Source organism: Acanthopagrus latus, chromosome 6, assembly GCF_904848185.1.
Source record: "Acanthopagrus latus isolate v.2019 chromosome 6, fAcaLat1.1, whole genome shotgun sequence".
Lineage (NCBI taxonomy): Eukaryota > Metazoa > Chordata > Actinopteri > Spariformes > Sparidae > Acanthopagrus > Acanthopagrus latus.
In genome coordinates, this window is record NC_051044.1 from 12,139,337 (window position 1) to 12,164,870 (window position 25,534).

Genomic DNA, 25,534 nt, shown 5'->3' on the forward strand with positions numbered 1-25,534 from the left:
ACAGCTGGGCCGGGGGGGCCAGCAGGGCCGGTTTCTCCGTCTTTGCCGGGCAGACCCTGCGGAGAGGGAGGAGGAGATCGAGGAAGGAGGAGGGGAGGGAGGGCGGGGGAGGCAGGACAAACAGATAGATATCAACAGTAAAGCCAAAGGTGATGCTATTAAGTAGACAGACGTCTGATAGCTATAATTGAGCTCTTGAACAAGCTGGAAGCCGAACCACAGAAAATAACAGGAGATCAATAGTGAGTCAAGGTAGCCCGAAAAAATAAAAAACAACGGAGAAAAAAGATTAATCATTTGGATATTATGATTATCATGAAAACATGCTGATGCTACTCCTGCAGTTAATTGTATGTTTCTGATCTTTCAGTAGAGTTTTCTCTCTATTGTATCTCAGAACGGATGTCATTAAAAACGTCACCATAAGACACTTATCAAGTTACATCTATAATGTTTTATGACTGTTGATGTAGTGAATAAGAGAGCATTGGGTGTGTTTATGAGCATCATGAATGACTTATAATTCACTATAAATGCGCTCCTCTTAGATAGTGTTATCAAGGTTGGTGATTTTCATCTCACTGATATTATAAATCTGACCAACAATGTTAGGAAAAGCTGAACATTTATACATCTTTACATTTTGAAATCAGTTTATCAGTTAAGATAATAAGTTGACTTTGGAATGTTACACAATGGGAACATGCTGATCACAACTGACTGACTTTTGCATTTTTATATTAAAGTAGATGACAGATTCATGTTGGTGTCAACAGTAGATAATTAGTGCAGTAACTCACCCTCAGTCCAGGAGCTCCACCCAGTCCTTTCTCACCAGACTTGCCGGGCTCACCCTGATCACAACAGAGACAAAATGCAGCGGTTAGTCACAGGACCGTGGCCGATTGGTTCAGTCCTGCCTCTATTTCAGGAGGAGAGAGGATGCATATCAAATGGAATTAAATTGTCCAGCAGCTGTTGTTGAAGTTCGTGTAGTTTTTATTTCTGACTCACACATGTATTTTTAGCACGGACAGTGAATACAAAACAGGTAACAATTTTAGCTTGGTTATGTAGTCACATGCTTCTTATTATTGTTTTTTTTTTTATATTAGTACTCACAGTTGCTCCCTTTGGTCCGGGGAATCCCATGACACCAGGCTGACCACGGGCTCCCTGTGGGCCGGGGGGTCCTGGGCGACCGTCTTCACCAGCAGCTCCCTAGAAAAATAAGGATTCAGTTGAATAATCGACAGGATATATAATATGTGTCTGATAGTGAGGGGTAATTGTTGAAACAACAATGAAAAATGCGGTTCCACGGTGGAATTTAGACTGAAATCTGGACAGGAGAAGAGTAATTCCCCCGTGGATCTGGTCTTAATTGGGTCTTGAGGAATAGATTGGTGCCTAGCAGCGAAATGTCCAGCATGGCCCAAGGGTATGCAACAGTTACTCAATGTGTTGAAATTTTCATTGCCCCTGACCAGATAAACCCCTCAGGGGTAAACTGGAGGGAAAGCCAGGAAGGAAAGAAATACAAATGAAATAGTCCATCAATCATTATCAGTCTGACCAGCTGCCAGTCAATCAGCACGTGAAATCCTGCTTAAAACTGTCAGTGAACCAGAGTGATTTAATGAAACACAGTCCCAGAAAAGCAAACATGTCGACGTATGTTCATATATCCGATATAAGAACATGGAAATATGAAATAAAAAATGTAATCATGGGTGTTGAGACCTGTCACTCGGTTGAGATGTTTTTTTACCTTACTTGAATATTTTGATTTTCTGCTACTTCACACTTCAACTGTGCTGCATTTCGGAGTAAAATACTGTTGTGTTTACTCGACTATATTAATAGATTCACTTTAGTTACTTGTAACTATACAGATTTTGTGCTGCCTCCGACCAAAAAAACCCAAAACACTGATTACAAACATTTAAAAAAATGCTGTGAATGCGATCCAATAATCAGCCAGGCAGATGACCGTTTGACCCATTGTCTACACTACACAGTATATATACAGCACATGTAGTTTTATATGATTTACCTCAATTGTACTTTTGATTCTTGACTACATTAATTGCCAGGAAATTACTTTTTAATACTTAAGCACATCTAATATCTGACACTTTAAGACTTTTTCCCAAGTGCAAGTGTCATACGAATGACTCTCAGTTTTACCAAAGTAATACTGAAACACAATATCTACACATTAACTCAAGTATGATAAAATAAATAAATAACAAAAAACCTGTTCATCACTTTCTATGGATGTCCCAAACTAATCTCTCCCATGAGAGCTGACAGATGCAGATAAAATGAAACACATGTAACTGTGGCAGTGATTACGACTGTGACTATATGAGTATACATTATCACTGTCAAATACCCTTGGGTTGGTTTTGAAATGACAACATCATAACTGTTTTATTTATTTTGGTCTGTTTTATATATATTCAGTTAGCATTTGTGTAAAAAGATCTTTATTTTCATTGATCTGCTATTCATTTTCTTTGTCAGAGGGAGGCTGTGCTCCTGTAAGTCGATTTAAAAAAAAAAAGGAAATGGATTTGACTGAAAAAGCCTTGGATTAACCGCTATTACGAACAACAGGCGCCTCGGCAGACAACTCGGATGAGAAAACGCTAGACGATGTCACTTTAAAAAAAAAAAACAGAGAAACTCGAGCCTGTTAGAAGCACAAACACCTCAGGGGATGAGCCTGCAGGATAATGGGTGGATGAATCTCCTGCAATTCGATTTGATGAAACCATTTATCAGTCATTACGTGATGAGAGCACATTTACTGAAATTACAAGCCTCTCCCGGCTTAGTCCACATGTGATGTTACAAAAAAATTTTAAAAAACCACAGCCGCTCATGCTAAGTGAGGAGACATGCTGCGTGTTTGTTGTTATCGATTTACAAAGGCGCAAGATAAAGTGCACTTACTGATGGTCCGACTTTGCCTTGAGGGCCGGCGTCACCAGGGCGTCCAGTCAGGCCCTGTCAAGAGAACAGAGACGCAGATGAGTCATCGGACATCTTTATACAGACATGTGCGCTTGAGAAAGGTGGGAACATATGGCATGGTGGAGAGTCACACCTCTCATTGGCTCTGTGTGTAACAAACAACAGTTTGACACCTCCGCATGGAAATGATTAAGAACTAAATCATGAATGAGAGAAAACATGATAGGCTGTCGATGTTAATAGAATCTCTATAGGGGCTTTTTATGACCGCCTCCAAAGCGACTGCACACAAACATTAACAGCCACTTGTGCTGCTTTGAAGAAATTATGTACAAGATAGACGGACGTGCAAATGCTTTCCAGGTAAAACCACATATCTGCAGAGTTGGTGACTGTGATTTTTTTCAAATAGGATGAGGGACTAGCTCTGGAGTCGGTTTTTCTAAAGTCTAAAGGTTATTCCAGCTCAGGTTTAGAGATTTAAAATGGCTCCAGGAAAAACTCTGTCTATGTTAAACATCAAAGTCTGTTTACAGTTTAGTAGTTGTCAACTAATCCTACCAAAAGTAGCAGAATATTTGATTAACAGCTGGACATTAACTAGATTCTTATCACCCAATAATGATCAAATCTTGATGGTCTAAAATGCATGTTGGAAAATGATTAAAAAAAAAAAAAAAAAAGCTAGCCTGCTCCTCGTCTCTGCTCGAGGCTACATTAGCCGCTACTAGGACAAACCACGGAATTCTCCACCAAAACTATCGGTGGTTGAGTTGCATCGTGGGTAATATATATGCCACATTTTACTCTGTAAAAAAATGTGTGGGGTAAAAACGTGATACTTCTGGTTCTGCTGCATCGAAGGAAAAAATCAATCGTGAGTCAGACCATCAATTCTAAATCTGCGTAATTCTCTTTTAAAAGGTGCAATATATATATGAATTTTAGTTCAAAGCTGCAGACTGCCACCTTCACTGCTCACTTAGCTAACTGGCTAAAGCAGCCTACTTTACATTCAATAGGCATCCAGTGCTTACATATTGCACATTCAACAGGATACCAGGGTTGTAAAATGGAGATTAAAAGATGAGGGTGTTTATTCTTTTAGATAATCTAATGGAAAAAATGCAGTTGCTTGCATTGTGGGGAATAAAGAATCCATTGATTTTTGTACGTGCTCCTCCTCCAGCAACAAATTAGGACTGTCCCTGACCTTCAGATAGATCATGATTTGTTTATTATTTACATTTACAACCATATTATCCTTAATAAAAAGGGGGCAGTCAGGTAAAAAAAAGTGTAACTAGTAAAGATAACAGAATCAATCTAGAAATTCTTAATTCACCTTATTTCTCTATACTTTACAGCATATTTCTGCAGACGAGCAACATCAGGATCTATGCTCTGAAAGATTAAAGTAGTGCTTACTCTGGCACCAGGCAGACCGGGCTCTCCAGGGCGGCCAGGGTCACCGTTGGCACCCTTGGGACCACTGGCACCAGCGGGTCCACGCTCACCAGGGGCTCCCTGTGTTAGGAGAGAGAGAATAAAAACAGTCATTCAATCACTTAGAAGGCGACACTTCAATTCTCAAAGCTCAGGAGGAAATAAGTTTCCCTTTTAATAGTGTGAAGGAGTTTTATTGAGCCGTTGGAGATGAGAAGATTCAATTCTGACAGATTCATTTTAGGATAAATGAAACTGTGCAGGGGGAGATAAGGTGAAATGAGATGCTGGCTGTGCTGATGTGGGCCATATAGGCCAGTAGTGCGTGACGGGTTTCTGAGCTATGCTGCCATCTTGTGGCCACACGGTGGAGTTAAATGTATCACCAATGCCCGCTCATGAGCTTCAGAAGGAGACGTCTTCACTGGAAATATGATCGATCATTTCCTTCGTCAGTAAAGATGCTGATCTGAGTTCAGTTTGACCTTTCCACGGGATACACCTGATAAAACACATTACTTAAAAAAAAGGCGCAACACTTTGTGCAATTTAGCTTGATTTCAAAATTATTATGACTTAATGAGGCGTGAAATTATACTTTGGGAAATGCCCTCGGGACGATGAGTCAGTGAGATGCTCAGTGAAATGATTTGAAAAAAGCATGTCGCGGTCTTAATTCAGTTTTCTTGTTGGCCCTTTAAACACACTGTGGTCGGATAAGACTAATGACTCATGCTTTTAATTCATTCCTAAATTCTCACTTCTAAATGAGAAACTCAGCTCTGTGCTTGCTTTTACATGCTAAATACTTGTGTCTATGAATATCTATGTTCATCTAACAGATTTATTAACGCTACAGCCATGAAAACGTAGCCTTTTGTCTTTCAAAATGAGCAACCTCACTACATCAGTGACACATTGTGTTGAGAAAGTGAACGTTTTACAGCGAGATATCTATTTTGATCTAGTACTTGGTACTTTCGAGCTGTTTGAGTAACGCTTGTACAAATTTTAAAAAGGTCTTAAAATATTTCATAAACACTTTTTCCTAAGGCCTGTTCACCTTATTGTCACAGCAGGTCTTTGACCTATATATGCACACATTATCATAAGATAGACTGAACATAAACTGATCATTATTACCAGACATGGTAATACAGATAGACAAATAGACAAAATTAATACGTTTTACAGTTTGTCATTGCTACTTGCTCTTCATCCATTAGGGTACATCTGTTAATGATGCAGTGATGCAGCTTGAGGCCAAGTTGTTCCCCTGATCTCACCGCTAAATCACAGAAACATTGAAAAGCTTCCATGGCAGAAAACAGTGAAATTTTGTGGGCTAAGAAAACCTTAAGAAACTGCCTAATAGCTCATGTCCGGTATAAACAATTTAATGAGACAAAACGGCATCCGCATTCAAAAGAAAAACTATACAAAGATCGCCTCAGGTCAGTTTTCTAAGAATCTAGAGGAGAAAATTGAAACTGAAGAGATTTTGTTTCTAAACAATATAGTTAACAACAAAACAAGTATAAATGTTTTGTCTGTCAGCTGTCAATTGTCCAATTCTGCAGAGACCAACAGTGTGAGGCAGGTTTACAGTTAAGAGCCGTGTCTTTTCCATGGCTGGATTTAAAGGTTACAGAGTCAAACAGAGTTAAATTGAATTAGACACTGTGGTGATTTAATTGCTGTGGTATGAGTCCTGCAGTGTGTGACAACACTGTGATTAGGTGGTTCAGAAATGTTATTTTTCTCTCTGCAGCAGTCAAAAGCAAACAGAGAACCAGTGAGAATACTGGCGCATGTCGCTCTGAACAGCAATTTCTAAATGCAATAAGGCAGCAGATGGATTACATTAATTGTCAGTTTCACAGATTTACACCAACGACTACTGACGCATCAGCTGCATCTATTTATTTTCCTTCTGTCCTCTGCCTGCTTCCTCTAAAAGCATCCATGTTTTTTTTTTCTTTCAGAGGTGTTTCTTTTCTCTCTACAGAAATAATAAAGCAATTTCTCAGGAACGCCTTCAACTGTTGAATGTTAAAACTCACCTTGAGACCAGCCAGACCATCTTGACCAGGGAAACCGCGGTTACCGGGCGCTCCCTGGGGAAAAAACACAAAACCAGAGTTAAGATTATGAAAGCAAGATCGAAGTCACAGATTTTCATATCGCTCCTCAAACAGGTTTCCCCGTTGCCAAATAAAATGAGGCGCAGTTTAATTTCATTAAAATTTAATTAGATTGAAATTAACCTCATTAAAAAAAGTATTAAAACAGTTTCACTCTTGAGAACATTATCTGCAAATGTGCAATATACACACATACACAATCCATTTCTGATTCAACAGCAACAGAAATGTTCATGTACAAATCTTGTGTGACAAAATATTCTGATCTTAATCAATCACCTAAATGTGTATGTTTTTTTCTTCTTTCTAATAATGAATCTCAAGATTGACTTTTACATGTACATGTTTCTGCCTGTTGAGTTTGGCCTTAAGCTATAAAATAACAGATTTTTTTTTACACTGAGATGTTACTCACTCTCTCTCCAGGTGGTCCGATTGGTCCAGCAGCACCAGGCTCACCTCGGGGTCCTCTCTTTCCTTCTTCTCCCTGTGGGCCAGGAGGTCCCTGAAGACCAGCTGGTCCCTGGAGAACAGATCAGTAACAGACCAGGTTATTACAGGAAGAGCAGGAGACTTCAAAATAAAGAGGAATGAAATACATACTAATGACTTCTAGGGAGAAAAGCTCCATTCTATCTAGACTACATGAGAAACGTAATGATATTTCAATTTTATGTATCAGTATTTTAAGTGTCTGCCATCCACAGTTATTATCTGGGTCTGCGTTTACATCAAATATCATTTTGGGGGTTTTAGCTGAGTGGGGGAACAATCAGCGAGAAGCAAAGAAAATAAAACAAACTCACGATTTCTCCTTTGGGTCCAGCCTCTCCCTTGAACCCTGGAATACCTGGGTCTCCCTAAACAAAAATGGAAAGCCAGACACACAGATAAGAAAGAGAGAGACAGAAAGCAGCAGGTTGTTATCATCTTTTTTATCATTTAGAACATGAAATGAATGATTTATTAATGAATGATTCAATGAGAACATACAGATGTTCCTTTGGGCCCGAGAGGTCCAGTTGCTCCCTGAGGCCCGGGAGGCCCACGAGGTCCAGGGAAACCAGGAGCACCAGCGATACCAGGAGCACCCTACAGAGGAAGAAAGAGCAGGAGAGAGATTGACATACTTGAAAAGTTAACTATCCATCTCAGTGGTCTGAAATACATAACTGCTGATTTGACTGAATTGAATTCTCCTTGGCTCAGTGTATATAAGACGATACTGGTGATACTGGTGAACTGATATAAATTCTGCACTAAAACTCAAAAGAGTCTTAAATATCAAGTTTATAGATGTAATAGGGAGTTCAAAGTGAGTTCGTGCTGCTCATGGGACAGACTGAATTTGGCTGTCCACTTTTTTTGTTTTTGTTTCATTGGCTGACCCAGTTCTGTTAAGACAGTAGAGTCTTCAGTGTGGTGATCTGACACCAACTGCAGCTACACTGACAATGCAGTCACTTTCTGTATTTTAAAAGAAAATTGCAGTCATACAAATTATATGTTCCAGATCAGTTCTGAACCTGGGCATACAAGAAAAACATCTCCTGCACATCTAATGTTTGACAGTTACTTGGAAAAATACGTAAGTGTGCAACTAGGTGGCAGACAGATATTAGTCTTAAACTTACAGCTGATCCTTTGGATCCAGGGATACCATCAGTACCAGGGTTTCCCTGCAGAGGAGAAGAGACAAAACAAGTCAGTTCACTGCAGTGATTGTAACCTGCCTGTGTATTAAACGTTTTCTTCTAAGGAACGCTATAGTTACGTACACTTGCTTTATCCTTTTGAATATATGTTTATAGCATCACTTACAGAAGCACCAGAAGGTCCGGGGGATCCAGGAGTGCCAGACTCTCCGCGAGGTCCCTGAGCACCCTCGGGTCCACGAGCACCAGTAGGACCAGCTTCTCCCTGGTAAGCAATGCAGAATGAAGGAGAAAGGTCACATTAAATAATATGTATGCAAGGATCTTGTATAATATTTTACTGGCAATCAGCTAACAAAAAAAAGAAAAACATTACTGACAGTTCAGGCAGATTGTTGGTAGTTATAACGTCAGTAATAATCACACACAGCAGCAAACAGCAAACAAACCATTTCATCTGCTGTATGGCTACTGGTCCACTGGTTATGCTTTCTTATCCCACTTCCATATTGTTTAACTTTCTGCTAACTTTGCTATAAACATGTATGCTAATGCTAAACCTGTTCATGTAACATTTAACAAGCAGACTAACATAGTCAATCATGATGGTTTAGCTAAACTGAGGGAACATAAAAGTAAGTAGGATTTAGTACTATCTAGTAGTGTGGTTGAAATATCGCAACCAACTAAATACCCCTCACCTTGCCCACCCCCCCTTACATTAGCTGCAAAACACACTAAGGGTTTTTGATTTTCAAAAGTTTAGGCCCTATTGTGTTTTCATGGCTGCCCCAAGTCATTCTCGTGAGTTCTCACATTGTATTTCACCTGGACTTGTAGGACCACATTTCATTTTGATTATAACCTGAAGAGGCATTTGTTTACTGGTTTATTTTCCAAGTGGCTGGCATTGGGCATCCCCTCTAGATTTGTTTAGATTTTTATGTAGGTTGGGCTGGCCTGTAAGCATTTTACTACCAATGCTGCCACAACTTGGTAGCAACTACCGTTTTTTAGACACGTTAGTGCTTTATAACTCAATTGTTGGACATTTGATGATGTATTACATGTCGTAGGACAAAATGTTGTCCAAACCACATATCTCATTTCAGGTGTATAACTGAAGACCAATTTAAAATGAGCCACCAGATCAGATCGTCTCCGGCAATGTCAAGTTGGCCAAAGCATGATCAAGCTACACAGGAAGAAACAGAACACCATGTGTAGACTTGGGATCTAACTATGGAGTCTACTCTACGACAGCAGAAGCACAGCAATATGACAGATGGAACCAAACAACGTCAGATGAGAGACATGGCCAGTGGAATCAAGTCTGCTGCTGAGATGTAGGGTATAACACGTCATTATTGGAAGTCGGCTGGCTCTTTTTTTTGCTTTTTAATGGCTGCAGTTATTATTGCTCTGTTTAATGGCTGCTAATATCTGCTCATACGCATGAAGTACTCATGCTACTGGTTGATGTTTGGCATTCGCACTGTGAGGCCGTCACGCCACTTACCTTGCATGCAGCCTGTTTATTCACGTAATTAACCCTAACCCTTCCCTGTCACTTATAATACAATAAACAGTCACATCAACACAAGAAACACTAAAATGAAAGTGTTCACGTGACATCTTGCCTAATTATTCTATCCTATTATTCTTTATGATGCTGTTGCTGCCCTCACTGGCAACCTCAAGCTTATATGTATTGTAGTCTGCTGCTTCATAATGAGAGGCTGCCTGCTACATGATAACTGTAACATCTAAGTGATTAAATTCCGCACTATTTTCACCTGCCTGGGTTTCATTTAAGGCGCAATGTGCAAGAATGTGAAGCAATTTATATGTATTAACCACTTGGTATTAGCAAAGTGTCAACGGATTGCAACAAAAGTTAGAAACTCAGACCATCCTCATTTTTTTGGGTTTGTTTTTTACAGCCTGCGGACTGATTTTTATGCAAAGGGCTCGGGACGTTTTGTTCAGGAAAATCCAAAAGATGTGACGTTTATTTATGTGTGCCTCGCCTCTCCTCTGCTCCCTTTCAGTGCCGACAGTGTGCAACTCTAACTAAAGTGAGCTCAGAAGGCTGCTAAAGGCAACCAAAAAGTCAGAGAAGATATTTGGAAGTCTGGAAGTACAAAGTGATTTGTACATGTAAAATTGCTTCACATTATTGCACAAAGTACATTTAAGTGTTATACAGATGAGGGCAGAGAATAGACAACAAATAGTTAAATACATATACTACACTATGAACACCATTAAATGTGTGAGCCGGCTGACTAAAGTCAACAAACTGCGTCTGGTTTAATTTGAGAAAAAACAGAAGAGAAACCAGTGCAAAGAAAAAAATCTTTGTGGCAAACCAATGAAATTAGAGCCTAATGCTTATAAAATTGCAGCATTTAAATGAACGAAATCATCTTGACTGCTGTTATAAGCTGTGTTATCCGGAGCCAGGTGGATAATGCTTTGCAGACCATCTGGTTCAGTATAAAAATAGGACTCAGTCCGTTCAGAGGAAGGATGGACACTAGCCAGAGATTTCACCACACTGGTGGTGTGCAGCTTTGTAAACACGTTGGTGAATGGAATTCCTTTGCTATTGCTGCAGCTCTGTGGACTTTGCAGACTCAATCATATGACATAACACAGTTTCTAAGTGTTTACAAAAAAAAAATGGTTGATGTAGTGTTCTGAACCTTTCCTTTTTTCCTCAGCCTGCAGTCAAAGCCAATGTTTCACTGCCTCTGAAACTGAGATAAAAAAAGTTGGGCAAAGGCAGAAACATCTGCTAGTTTTTGGAAAAAAGTCTCTGGATTTAAGAGGCGATAGTTTGGCTGATTCTAAAAAACACAATGCTGAGACTCAGTCGGAGCAGGTAAAAAGTTGTCTCTGTTGGATCTTCAGGAGCAGAGTTTATTCAGCTGAGGTTCAGTACCTGTGTTGTTTTTATTGTGTTAGGTTTTTACTGCGATGCCTTGCTCACAGAGGGAAAGACGAGGCTGCATTTCATGAGCTCTCAGGCGAGCGGACGTACAGCACAAAAACGTAATATGAGATTTTTAACATTCCTCACCATGGGACACTTCCTAGAATATCACAAAGAAATCGCAGAAAGACAGACTTTCAGTCGCAGGTTCACAGACTCTCCAGCAGACAAACATAAAGTCCTTATACATGTAAGCTGATACCATAAATAAACACAGACGCACATTTTCACGTCTGGAGCAGAGTTTTTGCCTCTATTACTTCAAGGGGAAACTCCTGGATTTCGTAAAAGAGACACTCCGCTTGTAATTCCTGAAAGATTTTTCCCAAACTATCAAGGGGCTGAAAGAAGAAAGCAATCCCACCAGCGCTGAGCCCTCGAGCACAGTGCAGTGCCTGTCTGCCATGCACGAGGAATAAATCAGATGCAAAGCAGAGAGACAGAGAGACGAGAGGAAAAAGACAGTACGAGGGAGTGAAGGAGGGAGAAAAACACTTTAAAAAAAAAACCCTCCTCCCTATTTTTCCACACAGATGGAGGCTTAAAGCACTTTTCAATGCAAAGCACTCCTCTCCGATTTCACTAAAGCATTTCAACTTGTCCCCACAAAATCCTCCCTGAGCTGTGTGCCGCCATTTTCCTACAGATTGAAGTTTTTATTTGATTCAAGAGAGTCTTATTCTACCGAAGGAGAATACAGAAGAAAAAAAACAACGTCTCTGCACCTGTCATACACACAAATTTAGTTTTTTAAGAGAACAAGTTCAAACTGAGTTGGAGGGAAGTTCAATTACGCTGATTTGTTTTCGTAGAGAAAGGGAAGGGAGAGACACACAAGGCATCACAGAGCAATCACTCTCAATCGCAGAGTAAACACAATAAGGTGGAAGATCAAGAGGAAGCTATTCAGGTAAACTGTGGCTTACCTTTGAACCAGGAGAGCCAGGGAAGCCGGGAGCTCCAGAGGGTCCGACGGGGCCCTGCAGAGAGGAACAGACAGCTGTTAAGCACCGACACATCCAGGTGGAGAGGCTGCTATCACACAGCAGACGGTGTGAAGGAGTATTTCTCTCTCAAACCAAATCATGAAAATGAAGATAAAATGATGAAAAAATTATTAAACTGAGACAACAAAAATCGGACTTACTGGGGGACCAGCAGGACCGGGCAAGCCATCATTTCCACGTGCGCCCTGGAAGAACAAAAGATTATCGGCACGAGTCATTAAAACGTTAGGTGTTAGCTTTTCCTGTTAATAATGGTATAAAAGTACTTTCACACAAAGTATTTAAATCAGGGAATAATAGAATACACTTGACACATAGGGGTTAAATGCAATTATTAAGTGCTTCTGTTTGAATAACAGCCTACTCTGAGCTCCCTAATTTGGAATTAGATGCTAATAAAGCAAAGTGAAGCATCTGATCCTAGTTATTAAAAGCAGGATGACACTTACAGCGACTCCACTGGGTCCAGGACGGCCTCTCTCACCGGGCAAACCACGAGGTCCCTGTGTGGATGAGGAAGAGGTGAAATAACCTTTACAATCAGTTTACCGTTATAAATGAGATTGGGTTTTCCTTTTTTTTGCTTTCATGTGTTACACACCATTGGTCCGGGGGCGCCATTCTCTCCGGGAGCACCAGATTCACCCTAAAGTAGAGACAAGCATGTTGCTGTTAGCACGGCGAGGCAACCATAAATAAAGACAGTTTTTGGTTGGTCTTCTTGGCAACAACTGCCCAATGAAAACTCATCGCATACCAGCTGTCACCGTGCACGCATCTTTGAAACTCGATCAGCGACTATCAACACGGAGAGGTATCGGATTAAAAGGAAAACACACGGAATAAAATCATACCTTAGCCCCAACAGCTCCAGTCTCTCCCTTTGCACCATCAAGACCTGGATAACCCTTTAAAGAAAGAGTAGAGAGGTTAGGAAAACACTCATAACAACTCAATCAATGATGTTTCACTCCTGGAGATCATTATTAGTCAGCAGACACTCACTCTGTGTCCCTTGATGCCAGGCAGGCCAGGAGTTCCTGGGAATCCACGAGCTCCCTGTGATGCAACAGCCGAGATGATACAGGAGATTAATATACTGGAGAGCATGGATGCAGGAAAAACAGGAAATGAGGCTGTGACGTATGTCGAATTCACAAGAAGGCCCAAATAAATAAGAATTTGTCAGAAACAGCACCTCACAGAGTTTAGAAAGTTTCTTCTCACTCAAAAACTCACAAAACTGAGTGTTTTTTTAAGGGAGTTTGGGGAATTTCTCTCCCTCTTCGTCTCCTTGCTGGTGTTCGCTGTAGGTGATGTGGCCACTTTGACCTATAATGTGTTTCGGTTCAAGTTTGCCATTTAGTCTCTAATTGGTGTAAATGATTTGCTACTGTTTATTGACCAGTCAAATCAATACAAAAAACAGGAATGTCAGGCACCATATTTACTATGACACCATTATATCAACTGACCTCTCAGCACCCTCAACCCCTCTCATCCCTGCAGGAGAGTGAAAGAAGCTGAACTTTAGGTATCTAGCACAGAGTTTCCTTGAAGCGTTAAAAGTTAAAAGTTTCAAGGCAATAATTTCCTTTCAGTCCAGTTTTGGATCCAGCTAATATTGACCACTTGGGATCTTCCAACCCCAAAATAAAATGAAAAAAATCTCTTATTCCTGGCTTGAGATGATAAATGACTACGTCTGACACTCACAACATAATTTATTTAGTCTTCGTAATTTAATTTCCTTCAGTCCATCATTACTGTCAGTTATGGCGAGAGCTGCTTCTGCTGCTTAATCAATGCAGAGTGAAATGTAAGATCAAACTGAGTGTGTTATTCTGAAGCGACAGCATCACTATAACTGCATGTGAAGGCCATTATATAAAAGTTCAGATGAAGATTGTGCTGTTCTCCCAAATCAGATTATTTATGGCTAAAGGATCTGCTTCAGTCTGCGAGCTGCTACGAGTAACTCATCTTGCGCAGACCACAGGAGAGACAAACACAATAAAAACCCACAGTATATAAAGAGAGACTCCTCTTTAGAGAGCTGCTCAGTGCTCAAAAACAGAGTGAATCAACAGTCGCAGAAATCTCACCTGAGGTCCAGAAGGCCCGCGCTCGCCCGATTTGCCAGGTTTGCCAGATTCACCCTGAAACCGAGAGATGAAGAATTATGCTAAAAGTATATTAAACAAAGTCTTTTAAAATGTAAAATGATGTTCTTTAAAACTGAATGCAGTCGATGTGAGAGAGTGAGCACTCCCAGTGGACATATTGTGACACGGCATGTCTGCTGCCATCATGTGGCTTAAAGTAGGAATTACATTCAAAGACAATAAGACAGGTTGAAGAAAGCCTAAAATACATCACTAGTAAAAAGAAACAAAAAACAAAATAACACTCAAAACAGAATACATAATCCTTAGCACACAATGTTGATAAAATAAATATATGTATAGAAAAAAATAAAAAATGGTAATGTATAATATATATATAAGCATCATTTTGTGGTACAGCTTCTTATATATCTGCCAACGCATAATACTGGCTAACTGTGGAGCCTTTCTTAAATTAAAAAAGAAATGAATGTGAATTCCAGTCAGTGTTTCGTACATGAACGCTCGATACGTGTTTGTGCAAAAATCTGTTTTTAAAATATTTATCATGCCATGCATTGTACCACCAGATGCACTGTGAATACAGCTTTGAAACGCTCAGAGTTAGATAATATAAAAATTATAGAGCGCTAAACTAGATTACTGAGATGAGTTAGCAAAAGTTTAACATGAAGTGCCAAGCCTCAGAATTTTTAGTCAATTAGGGTATGTATTTCTCTTTCAGCTGACTTTGGGTCACATTTAAAGGATATACTATATATTGTTCACCCAGCACAGGTAATATGAGGTCAGTAACTATGTTTCATTGTGTCTCAGCCTTGTCAGAGTCCCTGCTTGATGGAAAGTATTTACAGTTTAATGAGTAACAACGGACACACTTACATCATCTCCGGGTTTTCCAGAGGGTCCAGGGGGGCCACGGGGACCCATGGGGCCCTGGTAGTGAAGAGAAAACAAGCAAAGGTGAGACACAGTTTCCAGTCAGGACCAACAGAGGGCGACATCATGCACTTCACCTCTCTGTCACTTTACAACCAACAAGATCGGCACATGACTTTAATCGTCCCTTCAGCTGTACAAGTGAGCGGTGCATCAGTTATAAACTTTATAATTCATGTAAATCTCTTGAAAGGAATTGCAAACCAACACGACCATGACAGTATTACGATTCTTAATCACAGTGGTTTTCAATGAGAAGACATCGAGAGGGAGCAGGATTTACAGGAGAGACGAGGCCAATAAGATGGAACAAACGCTCCGGTGTCCTCATCCAAGATCCTCAGTACAAAGTTCAAATGTTTCCGTCTTTCTTTTCTCTCTCTCTGCCAGTTTCTCTCTCAGCTCTCTCACTTCTCGTGTGTTGATATATCTATTGGTCCTGCCGCTGTGTTTCCATCCAAATGACTTTTCACTCTCTCTCTCTCTCTCTCTCTCTCTCTGTGTTACTAAGCAGGCAAAACAAGACACAGAAAAGCGATGATTGGTATTAAGATTAAGATTTCTCTTATCTGAGGGAGCCAGTTGATGGCATCTTGTTGGGAGTTTTACGCTCTGGCGTGGAACACCAACTCTGTGATTTTCAACGGCTAAAATTGCCTCCGCACTTCACAAACACTTTGGCCAACACTGTGACCCTTCTGCAACTGTCAGGTTGTGTTCTGGAAGGAAGCGTGATTTTAATCGCACATAATGATGTCCTGGAACACCTTTAAATAAGAGGGAGAGGACCCCAGAGGCTGCATGTCTTAACTCCACAGGAGCAGATTAACACAGCAGAGGGGAGACCCTGCACTGTCTACTGGGGAGTCTGATTACTGGAAGCTTCCCTTTAGAGGTGAGTCGGGGTGGAAACTACAGGAGGTGTGAGGAAGGGCAGAGAGGGGGGGTAGAGCCGGGGCAGCAAGGGGGAGAACACAACAAGTAGGGTCCTCGATTTGGAAGGGAATCATCTGACGGGGCAGGAGGAGGTACTATCACGAGAAATCTGAAAATCTGCTCCCCAAAAAGCACAACAGAAGTGAGCGCGACAGCCGGTTCAGCACACTGGCTTTGAGACAGTGTAAGTGCTGACTGAAGAGGCCTGGTAAGTGTTGAAACTGAAGGAGCCGTTCGGTCAAAGAGAGCAGGATATAGAAGATGAGCGGTGAGCAATGAAAGGCTAGAAAGCGTTAGAAAACTTTATGGGAACGTAGCACAGCTACAGTGGAGCTGAAGTTTCCACACGGAGAAGAGAGGAAAAAGCACGATGAGGCCGTGCCACACTGCTCTGTCGTCTTTTAAAGAGCCCAACAGACACAAGAGAGTAGCCAGGTGAGAAAGAGAAGAGAAGATCACAAAGGTAGAGGAGGTTTAAAGTATAATAAAACATGCAGTCTGAACTCTGTGGGACACTTACAGCTTGTCCGGGCTCTCCAGCCTCTCCTGGGTTGCCTTGGAAACCTTGTGGGCCCTGGGATGTAGAAAGAAGACAGAAGCTGTTAGAACAGAGTGAGCCAGAGAGAGAGCGTTTCATTTCTTTCCTCTCATTATTTGTGCCTGGTGCATGAATTCATTGTGCAGGGACGACACTGAGGAGACCAGGGCGTCAGCCAGAGGCGACTGCTCGGCCAAATTTAGGAAAACTGCTTTTGGATAATCAGCATCCTCAATTAGAGCAGCAAATAAATGGAACGCAATTCCCAGCCAGAGAATGCAGAGATTCAATACAAACCAATCATGTGATCACTGATCTCATCTTTGTTCGTTATAATGTTTTATATGTGATGCAAAGTTTGTCGGTAATTGTTTGTAATGTATTATCTGTATTCTATTGCATTGTTTTCTTTATGTATCGTAGCTTTTCAGCTAACTTTGGCTCAAAGGTTGTGTTGAACATGGCACCTGTCAAATAAAAAAATGAAACTAAACTAAACCAAACCTTTTTTACATTACACAGAATGATATCTTACAGACCAAAGATCAATAAAACACTGAACAATCAAATAAGCATAGTGACTGAAAATAAGGATTGGTTGGCTATGTAGTAAATCTCTGTAATTTATAGCTAATATAACTCTTAATCTTAAAGGTGCTCTGTGTAATTTTGGAAAGGAAATCCAAACTTAAAAGGTTTATATTTAGAAAAGGATAATAATACAAATTCAGGAATATTTTTTGTTGTTATAAACACGCCGTCCTCAGAGGATGAAAATCAGTCATGAATGATATTTTTCTTCCACTTTTCTCTTGGTCTTTTCCACCCCAGAACTACATAATGCACCCTTAATTTCCAGTTTAAATACTGAATAGTTCATTATTAGGCCTACAAATTCAACAAAGTCAAGTACATATACACCTGCACCAGTGAAGCTATAGAGCAATTAAAGTTATCATAACACACTGTATCCCTGAGTCTGTCTGTGTTACACACTGCAGCTACCTCCTGACAAATGTCCTCTGGTTGAGACAGACATTCCTTTGTTTGGATCCTGTCTAAAAGCAGCCAAAGGTGTCAGAGGAGAAAGCACGTCTCTTTAACTGTGGGTGAGTAAAGCCATCAAGTCGAGGCAAGTCGGCAGCTGGCATCACCTCCAACTTAATAGCTTTACTCAGGAGGCTGGGAGGGCTCAAAAGGGCTGCAGGTGGAGCTTGGTTGTGGGCAAGAGCAGAAAAGTGCAGGGGTGTGTGTGTGTGTGTGTGTGTGTGTGTCTGCAGAGCTGTAAGCCCATAGGCTCTGTGAACGGCAAACAGACAGGTGTTCTGCAGTACGTCCGGGCTGTGGCATCGGAAAAAGCCCTGCAGCCTGCAGCTGTGAGACGAAAGTATTCTCTGAGTGCCACCTTCCTCCGGAAAACATGGCTGTATGTAAACACTGATGTCTGTCGGCCTCGCTGCTAAAGTCACTGGTCATTTTGAGGTCATTATTGTTATTGAATACAGTCGGAGGAAGTGTGCACACGAGACATCAAGCACATTACAATTATGAGATTTAGTCTGTCTGTGGCCGAGCGCAGCAGCGTGTCTACAGGTGCGGCTGGCTCGTGTGCTGTCTGAAGTGTAGAGGAGGTACTTACAGGTGATCCGGTGGGGCCAGGTGGTCCTCTGGGACCCATAGGGCCCTGACAGGGGAAGAGACAAGAGACACAACATCAGGCTAATGACAAACAGTTCACAGATACACACAGTTTAAACAGCACAAACATGTGCACAGTTATTTTGTGTTCTTTAGGAGGTGTTGAGGAGAAAAGAGCCATTTTTGTCCATTTCTGTCAGAAGCTCGCAGAAAATAATCACCTGCTTTGCCCTCGAGCGACAGAAAACTCAGCAGCTCTACTTGTCACGTCCATATATCGTTTGAAATTCCTCACTGGCATTTAGACTTTCTCCCGCTCTCCAACCTCCTCTGTTCACTGTCTGCTCTTCCTCTTCCCTCGGCTCTTTTACCCACCAGCTGTGTGTTTCCACAGGTCAAAGGTCGCCAGCGGTACGGCTGTACTGTTAAGTGTTCGAACTCTACATGACTTTTTACACCTTGACACGAACTCGAAAAACAACATTGCACCCCGAACTGTTTGGTTTTCGTCAAATGTTTCATCCCTCAGTGTTTGAGGCATCAGAACAGGAGGTGAGATTTTTTTTCCTCCTCCGTGGCTGAATGTTAATCTTCTCGGCGAGAGCTTCTGGTTGGAGTCACACGCCAAAGTAATTTCTACTTCAGCTTCACGCGTCACTGCTCAAGAGCAGAAAATCACATTCTGTGAAGGTGATGAGCCAAATCCGCTGTTGCCTTTTTTCCCCTCCGTGTGCGACTTTATACCTCGCGCACACATGCACAAAGAAAATCAGCTGTATAAAAAAGAACGGTTTAAAAGTTGGTGTCAATAAAGTTCTTCAGTGAAACAAAACAAAACAAAGAGACTTGATTCTGATTACTTGTGACAGCTTTCCTCTTGGATAAAAACATATTCCTTTTCAGCAGACCTGCATTTATAAACCCACATTTTAGCATAGTGGTTGTGCTTTAAAAAAACAAAAAACAAAAAAATCGAGGATGGCAGCCAAAGAAAACGTCACAGCTCGACACAGTGGTCCTCAGAGGTGAATCAAAGTCCTCTTTCAGCTGGTGTGGGAAGCCTCCACCGGAGACGTATCAATGGGGCTCTATATATCGCCAGGACGCTGGAGAGCTCGTTTGAGGGGACATGCGTGCGTTTGAGTGAAAGCGTTTGTTTGAGTGGTTGGTGTGTAGGTGTAGGGTTCTGAGAGGGGGGGTGTATAAGCTTCACTTGTGATTTAACATCAGTCCAGTCGGTTCTCTCCCCCCCAGCAGGCCGGTAAACGCCAAAGCAAACTGGCTTCAGAAAGAGCCAGTATTGTGGCGAGCTCCAGACAGACATGTGGAAGGAGAGTCAGCCGGAGTGAAGCCACACAGACTGCTGCTAACTAATCGACTCCACCTCCCACCCCCTCCTCCTCCTCCTCCTCCTCGTCCTCCTCCTCCTCTTCTTCCCCCTCCTCCTGGCATCTCAAACCTCTCCCGAGTCGTTGCCAAGCTGCTCTTGCGGCCCTCTGAACCAAAATAGCTCCCAGTGTGCTCCTCACTCCTTTCTCCAGGCAGGCTGCCATGCCAGCTAACCGGCTGCAGCGGTGCGTTTTCATGGAAATATAATGAAGATCAATGGCTGTTTCCTCAGTTTAGAGAATTACCCCTCTGTACTCCGTGTGAGATGTTTACTTTCCACCAGGATGTCTTAGTTTCTTTTATCCAACACAGGGGAGGCTAAATGTTCACCCTGACTTTTTCCCCTTCAAAACCCTAAACAAAGGAGGGAGAAAAACTTGGCCAGGACCGATCTAATCCAATATTATCATCGAGCTCCGATGCAGATCCTGATCCATACTTAGATGTTATTGTGAATGATTCAGTTTAATAAGACAAATCAAACCCATTGCCAAAATGTTACAGCACAAATTAAGTAATTACGTCGGCCTACAAAGTCATCCAGTCCTTCCATTTTCTTTGTATATTCTTGCATTAGACAATCAGGCAGAGCTCTTGTGGGACAGTAAACCCACCATGACTTAGCGTGAGGCAGTCTGCAAGTAAGATAACCCAAAATAATGGAGTTATTTTAGTCTTAAATGTATCAGCAGATGTCCGGATTCAGTATTGGAATTGGATTGGAATGGAGAAAAAGTGGACAAAACGCAACTGATGCTGAAAAAATTAATTGTCTTGAGTTGGTCATCTTCCTTGTTTCCTCCCATTCGTGATGAATTTAAATCCTACACGGGTATCTCCTCTCCTGGTGAAGAACGATGACGGTTGCTATTATGTCCATCTTGTAGTTTTCATGTTTGATAACCATGTGACGCCTTGTTGTTTGTGCCCCTCCAGTGGGGTAAAAAGTGAAGGGTGAGGCACTAAAAAAACAGCACCGGAACTGGAAGGGGTTCAGAGTTCTGTTCAAAGACACTTCGAAAAGGCCTTCTTCTTCAGACGGTCTGTCTATTCATTTCTCCTCGCCCTCGATCCCTCCGAGAGCGTGGCGTCCAAGCAGATTCACAACCATCTGACTGTTAAAAATAATAAATGGCAGCAGGTCTCATCATCGCTCGCTCACCATTGGTCCTTGCATCACGCCCATCTGTGCGCCGCCAGCCTTCTCGTCGAATCCACCAGCCATCTGAGCAGCAAAGTTCTGGAAAAGGCAGAAGAAGAGGCAGCATTAATTCTTTCATTCTTCATTTATGACATCTATATCTAACATTTTAAGATAGAAAATGTTCTAAATCTCAGTGTGTCAGTAAAACATAGACAAGACAAGCATTCCCTGATGGACACATAGCTTCACTTGTAGCTAACTGCTGCTAACTGTAGCTGCGGTTAGCTAGTTCGCTCAGTTAGCTGCAAAGACGTTAAATTAAATCCAGGACCCAGTGTTGGAGACGGAGCCCCATTCATTCCTATGAAGTGGCACATGAAGCCAAAATGGCTCGACTTCCCGGCTCCTGCACAATAGAGTCTTCCGCTGACCGAGACGGCTAACTTCTGTCTGTTTTGATGCCCGACTAACTTGAAGAGAGATAGGATTATTTAATTGTGCTGCTCTTCTAGACTTTCCAAATGTTACTGGACTGAATGGCTTGAATTATGATATTCAAACGAGCCATTTCGATGGATGCTCAAATGCAAATTATCTGCCATTTTACAGCCTGATTCCATGACTCGAAATGCTCTGAATCACGAGTTTTGTGATCTGCTGAATGGAAAAGAGAAGGCGTCTCAGGCATCTGGTTGGAAGTCACTAAAGGCACCTTGAAAGGCCCAAAAAAAAAAATTTACAAGAAGAAATGCTTCGAATTGAACAAAAGAAATCCTTTGGCTTATGGCTCATGATGTAAAATTATAAATCTCGGAGGCCAGATGTGCTGTCACTGATTGTCACTGCAGAGTTTCGGAGGATGCTGTGTCACGGTGGCGGAGGGGAGATGATCAGCTTTTTATAGATTGTCGGCGGCAGGGCTCATTATGCGCGTCCTGATGCAGACAGAGGCCATGTGAACACTTTTCATCTCTCTCGCCCTCACAAAGAGTCTCCTTGTCTCCCCCTTACTCATACTACCTCCTGCCCTTCCACCTCCCCTCCCCTCAGTCCACCTCCTCCCTCCTTTTCTCCTGAAAAGAATGAGAGGCATTCGATCTATTCTCTCTCTCTCTCTGCATCCACTCCCTGTTGTCTTTCTGCCTCCACCCAACGCCCGGCGATTTCCCACATCTTTTGTGCTCTTGGATTCTTTCTCTCTCTCTGCTTATTCCACCCAGTCGAAGTGAAGCCATTCTCGGTCTTGCATCAGTGTTCGACCTGTCAGCCCCTGTGTCTGCAGTGAATGCTAACTCCCTACTTGTCATGGGATACTTACTCCACCAAGGCCAGGGGGTCCATTAGGCCCTGGAGGTCCTGGGGGGCCGGGGTTTCCGGGGGTACCAGGCTCACCATCTCTGCCGCGGGGACCAGGGCTTCCCTGAAATGGATAGACAACATTAAAATGATAAAATTGTTATCATTTGGTCAACAAAATGTAGGAAAAAAATAAATGTAAAGAAAAAGTTCTCAAAGCCCAAGTTGATATCATGTCTTTTTTTTGTCCGAACAACTGCCGAAAACCAAAAGATATTCAGAAAACAACATTTTAACTCACAATATGACTGTAAATAGCCGTCGATTGATCTTGGGTCGATCAACCTATCGATTAATCTTCATAACAATTCGCTCTACTTCAATATGCAGCTCTTTCTGACAACTAAGAACACCATTTAGTTTACTGTAAACTAGATACACTTGACTAGAAGTCCTCATGTTAACTTTAATCCTATTTCATTTTAACGAGAAAGACAACAAGCCCCACATAACCACAAAAACACACATAAAGCACAGACTTATTAATCATACACGCTGTAAAACATGTGCATTTTCTTAAGAAAATCGAGGAAACCAGTAAAGTCAATGGTAAGTTTCACAGTGTATGAGCGCAGTAAAGTGTTAAATAACACTACTAACAGGCCACTATTGATTAATTCCAGGCCTTTGAGCCAATATTAGAGCTCAGTTGTACTTTGGATAAATCATTACACAGCTGCTGGCAGGCGATGCACCACCGGACTACATGTGTCAGATACTGTTGACAGAAGCCTAATGCTCACTTGAACCTTCTCCAAACGGCGATGAAAGTCTACATGAGGGAACATGACTAAACCTGATCTGCAAACAGCCGTCCATCAGGATGGAAGTTTGCATTTTTTGAGCCAAACTGGACATTTAAAGGTTTAAAAAACTAAAAAAAAAGAGGTTAAATACGTTAAACACAATTCAAAACAAAGTACATTTGCTTTTCCTCCGAGGTTGTAAACCCCCACTGATGATTTATCAGAGCAAATCAGACTACCTGGCATACCTCTGTGCATGTAGTGACAAATTACCCTGCGAGGGAATCCTGAGCCAAAGAATGTGCTGAACACCTAAAAGGCTGCTCAGCCTCTTGCTCGCCAAAATCCGCCTTGTGCTTCGATCTGCATAAAAAAAGACAACTACACGACATAAACTCCTCGCCAGAAGCCGACTTCACATCCAACTGTTGTTACATTAATGCAATGATCAAAGACAGGCGACCGCAGCGGAGAGAGATCTCCCACACCGGCTGACTGAGGCCTCGGAGGTTTACATTATGAGCCTCTGACAGTCCCACATCTGTTAAACAACCAGGACCGCGCCGCTTAATGGAAACGACACATGACTAGCTAGACTGAGCTGCTCAATGAAAGGCCACCATTCTGCGAAACCTGCAAGCCAGAGCAGATCCACCCACCTCAACCCCCCGAAGACCTGAAGCTATCAGACTCAATAGGACATACTGTACTTCTTAAAGGAACAGCAGCGTGTTGGCTTAGTGTTTTTTTGTTTTTTTTGGCGTGAAAGTGTCAAGAGAGGCGACTATTTTCTCCTTTAAATCTTAAACTGACCTTCTCTCCTTTGTCTCCTCTTGATCCACGGGCTCCTTGCTCTCCTGGTGGGCCCTGGTGAGTGAGAGACGGAGAGGGAGTCAGCGACTTCAGGTGTTTCCTCAGGAGAAACAGCTGGAGCTTTTGAAACTCCGCTGCTGTTATGTCAGATCAGTTTCCATTTCCTGTCACCGTGGCTGGCAACTGAAATGTCTCTAAATGCTCTTGTATGGTTTCTATTTTGTATTCTTCATGTCTTGAAGTTATGTATACCTTTATTACTTTCTCTCTTACTTTTTATATTCATCTGTACCCTTTTTCTCTCATCATCCCTGCTGGGGATCAACAGTTTATCTTATCTTATCTTATCTTATCTTATCTTATCTTATCTCTTTCTATCTTCAATTCATACATAAAGACTGTAAAAGCTTTCAAGCAGGAGAAATGATTGAAATGTGTGCGTACCATTGGGCCAGCTGGTCCTCTTGGTCCTACAACCTGTGCAGGTAAAGGAAAGAAAACAGTCAAGATATCATCTCTTATATGTACTTTTATATGAAGAACACAAACTAAACGCTGGAGCTTACATCAACCAGATGTATTTACACGGGTGAGGTTTAAGTCTCCCTGCACTCGGGGGGGGGGGTGAAGGGTTGTTAATTGTTAATCTCTTTGGGCGCAGCATTATAAGAAACATACAATAAACAATGCCTTCTTATTTCCTGCCATGAACTCGTATTCCCTCAGAGCTGTAAAGCATTTCCAGGTGCAGCTCAGCAGCAGCAGGAGCAGCAGCAGCAGCAGCAGCAGAGGGGAGTTTGCTCTCTCCCTCTTTTTCTTCCTCTTCTTCACTGGCCTATAAGAATCTTTATGGAGGTTCGTGTGGAGGCCTTATTGTGCTCGGCTGTCTCACTGATGAGTGGGCTAACAGACCTGCCTACTCCTCCTCCTCTGAGTCACAGCTGTCTATCTCAAAGTCGTGGTTATTCTACTTATTTCTCACTTAACTAAAAACTATTCTTACACCCACATCCCGGCATTGAATGCTACCAACAGTGGTGGAAAGTAACTAAGTACATTTACTCAAGTATTTCTCATACTTTAATTGTGTATGTCTATTTTATGCTACTTGAAACTTTCTACTCCATGACATTTATTTGACAGCTTTTGTAAGATTTTACACTCAGAGAGTACGATTAGTCTGTAAAATATGAAGCACTGGTGAAGATTAAACTGCCCAGCAGCATTTTAAATAGTTCAAATTAACAGTAAAATGCTACCTTTGGTATAATATGTAATACATTTTTACTCACATGTTTAATTTTGTTGTAATTTGTGATTTGGCTTTTTATATTTGAAGTGCATTGATAAGAATCTAAATACTTCCTCCACTACAGGCTACCAATAGCGGCTTGTAAGCAATTTCTGTCAGGATGAAAGAGATCTTGATCATTTCTAATTTCCATCTAAAAAATGAATATTTTCAAATGAAAAGGCTTGTCAGTTGTATTCTGTGATTGCTGTGTGCTGTCGACTTACATCGGTGATGTCTCCTGGTTCACCTTTCTGACCCTGATGTTGAAAAGATACAACATGAAAAACACCAATTAGGATTAAAAACCACAAAAAGGTTTCAGATCATTGTCCAGTTATTCTTTGTTCGCCTCTAAGAAGCAGGATCTGTGAAGCACATCTGAT

General features: G+C 41.7%; 1 protein-coding gene across 3 annotated transcripts in view; it reads right to left on the bottom strand.

The window, feature by feature from the left end:
• The window catches only part of col2a1b (collagen, type II, alpha 1b), a 50,038-nt gene that overhangs the window by 18,771 nt on the left and 5,733 nt on the right, over window positions 1–25,534 (bottom strand). For 2 of the 3 annotated variants that reach the window (XM_037101515.1, XM_037101516.1), the window contains 26 exons: window positions 25,376–25,408; window positions 24,302–24,334; window positions 23,858–23,911; window positions 22,261–22,362; window positions 20,961–21,038; window positions 18,411–18,455; window positions 16,754–16,807; window positions 15,241–15,294; window positions 14,338–14,391; window positions 13,238–13,291; window positions 13,087–13,140; window positions 12,834–12,878; window positions 12,682–12,735; window positions 12,373–12,417; window positions 12,152–12,205; window positions 8,394–8,492; window positions 8,207–8,251; window positions 7,566–7,664; window positions 7,379–7,432; window positions 6,988–7,095; window positions 6,492–6,545; window positions 4,411–4,509; window positions 2,962–3,015; window positions 1,123–1,221; window positions 801–854; window positions 3–56 (listed from right to left, as the gene is read on the bottom strand). In XM_037101515.1, the coding sequence (XP_036957410.1) occupies window positions 3–56; window positions 801–854; window positions 1,123–1,221; window positions 2,962–3,015; window positions 4,411–4,509; window positions 6,492–6,545; window positions 6,988–7,095; window positions 7,379–7,432; window positions 7,566–7,664; window positions 8,207–8,251; window positions 8,394–8,492; window positions 12,152–12,205; window positions 12,373–12,417; window positions 12,682–12,735; window positions 12,834–12,878; window positions 13,087–13,140; window positions 13,238–13,291; window positions 14,338–14,391; window positions 15,241–15,294; window positions 16,754–16,807; window positions 18,411–18,455; window positions 20,961–21,038; window positions 22,261–22,362; window positions 23,858–23,911; window positions 24,302–24,334; window positions 25,376–25,408 (1,632 nt within the window). Of the gene's footprint in view, window positions 1–2; window positions 57–800; window positions 855–1,122; window positions 1,222–2,961; window positions 3,016–4,410; window positions 4,510–6,491; window positions 6,546–6,987; window positions 7,096–7,378; window positions 7,433–7,565; window positions 7,665–8,206; window positions 8,252–8,393; window positions 8,493–12,151; window positions 12,206–12,372; window positions 12,418–12,681; window positions 12,736–12,833; window positions 12,879–13,086; window positions 13,141–13,237; window positions 13,292–14,337; window positions 14,392–15,240; window positions 15,295–16,753; window positions 16,808–18,410; window positions 18,456–20,960; window positions 21,039–22,260; window positions 22,363–23,292; window positions 23,679–23,857; window positions 23,912–24,301; window positions 24,335–25,375; window positions 25,409–25,534 lie in introns of those variants that run through there. The other variant, XM_037101517.1, reaches the window with a different exon arrangement.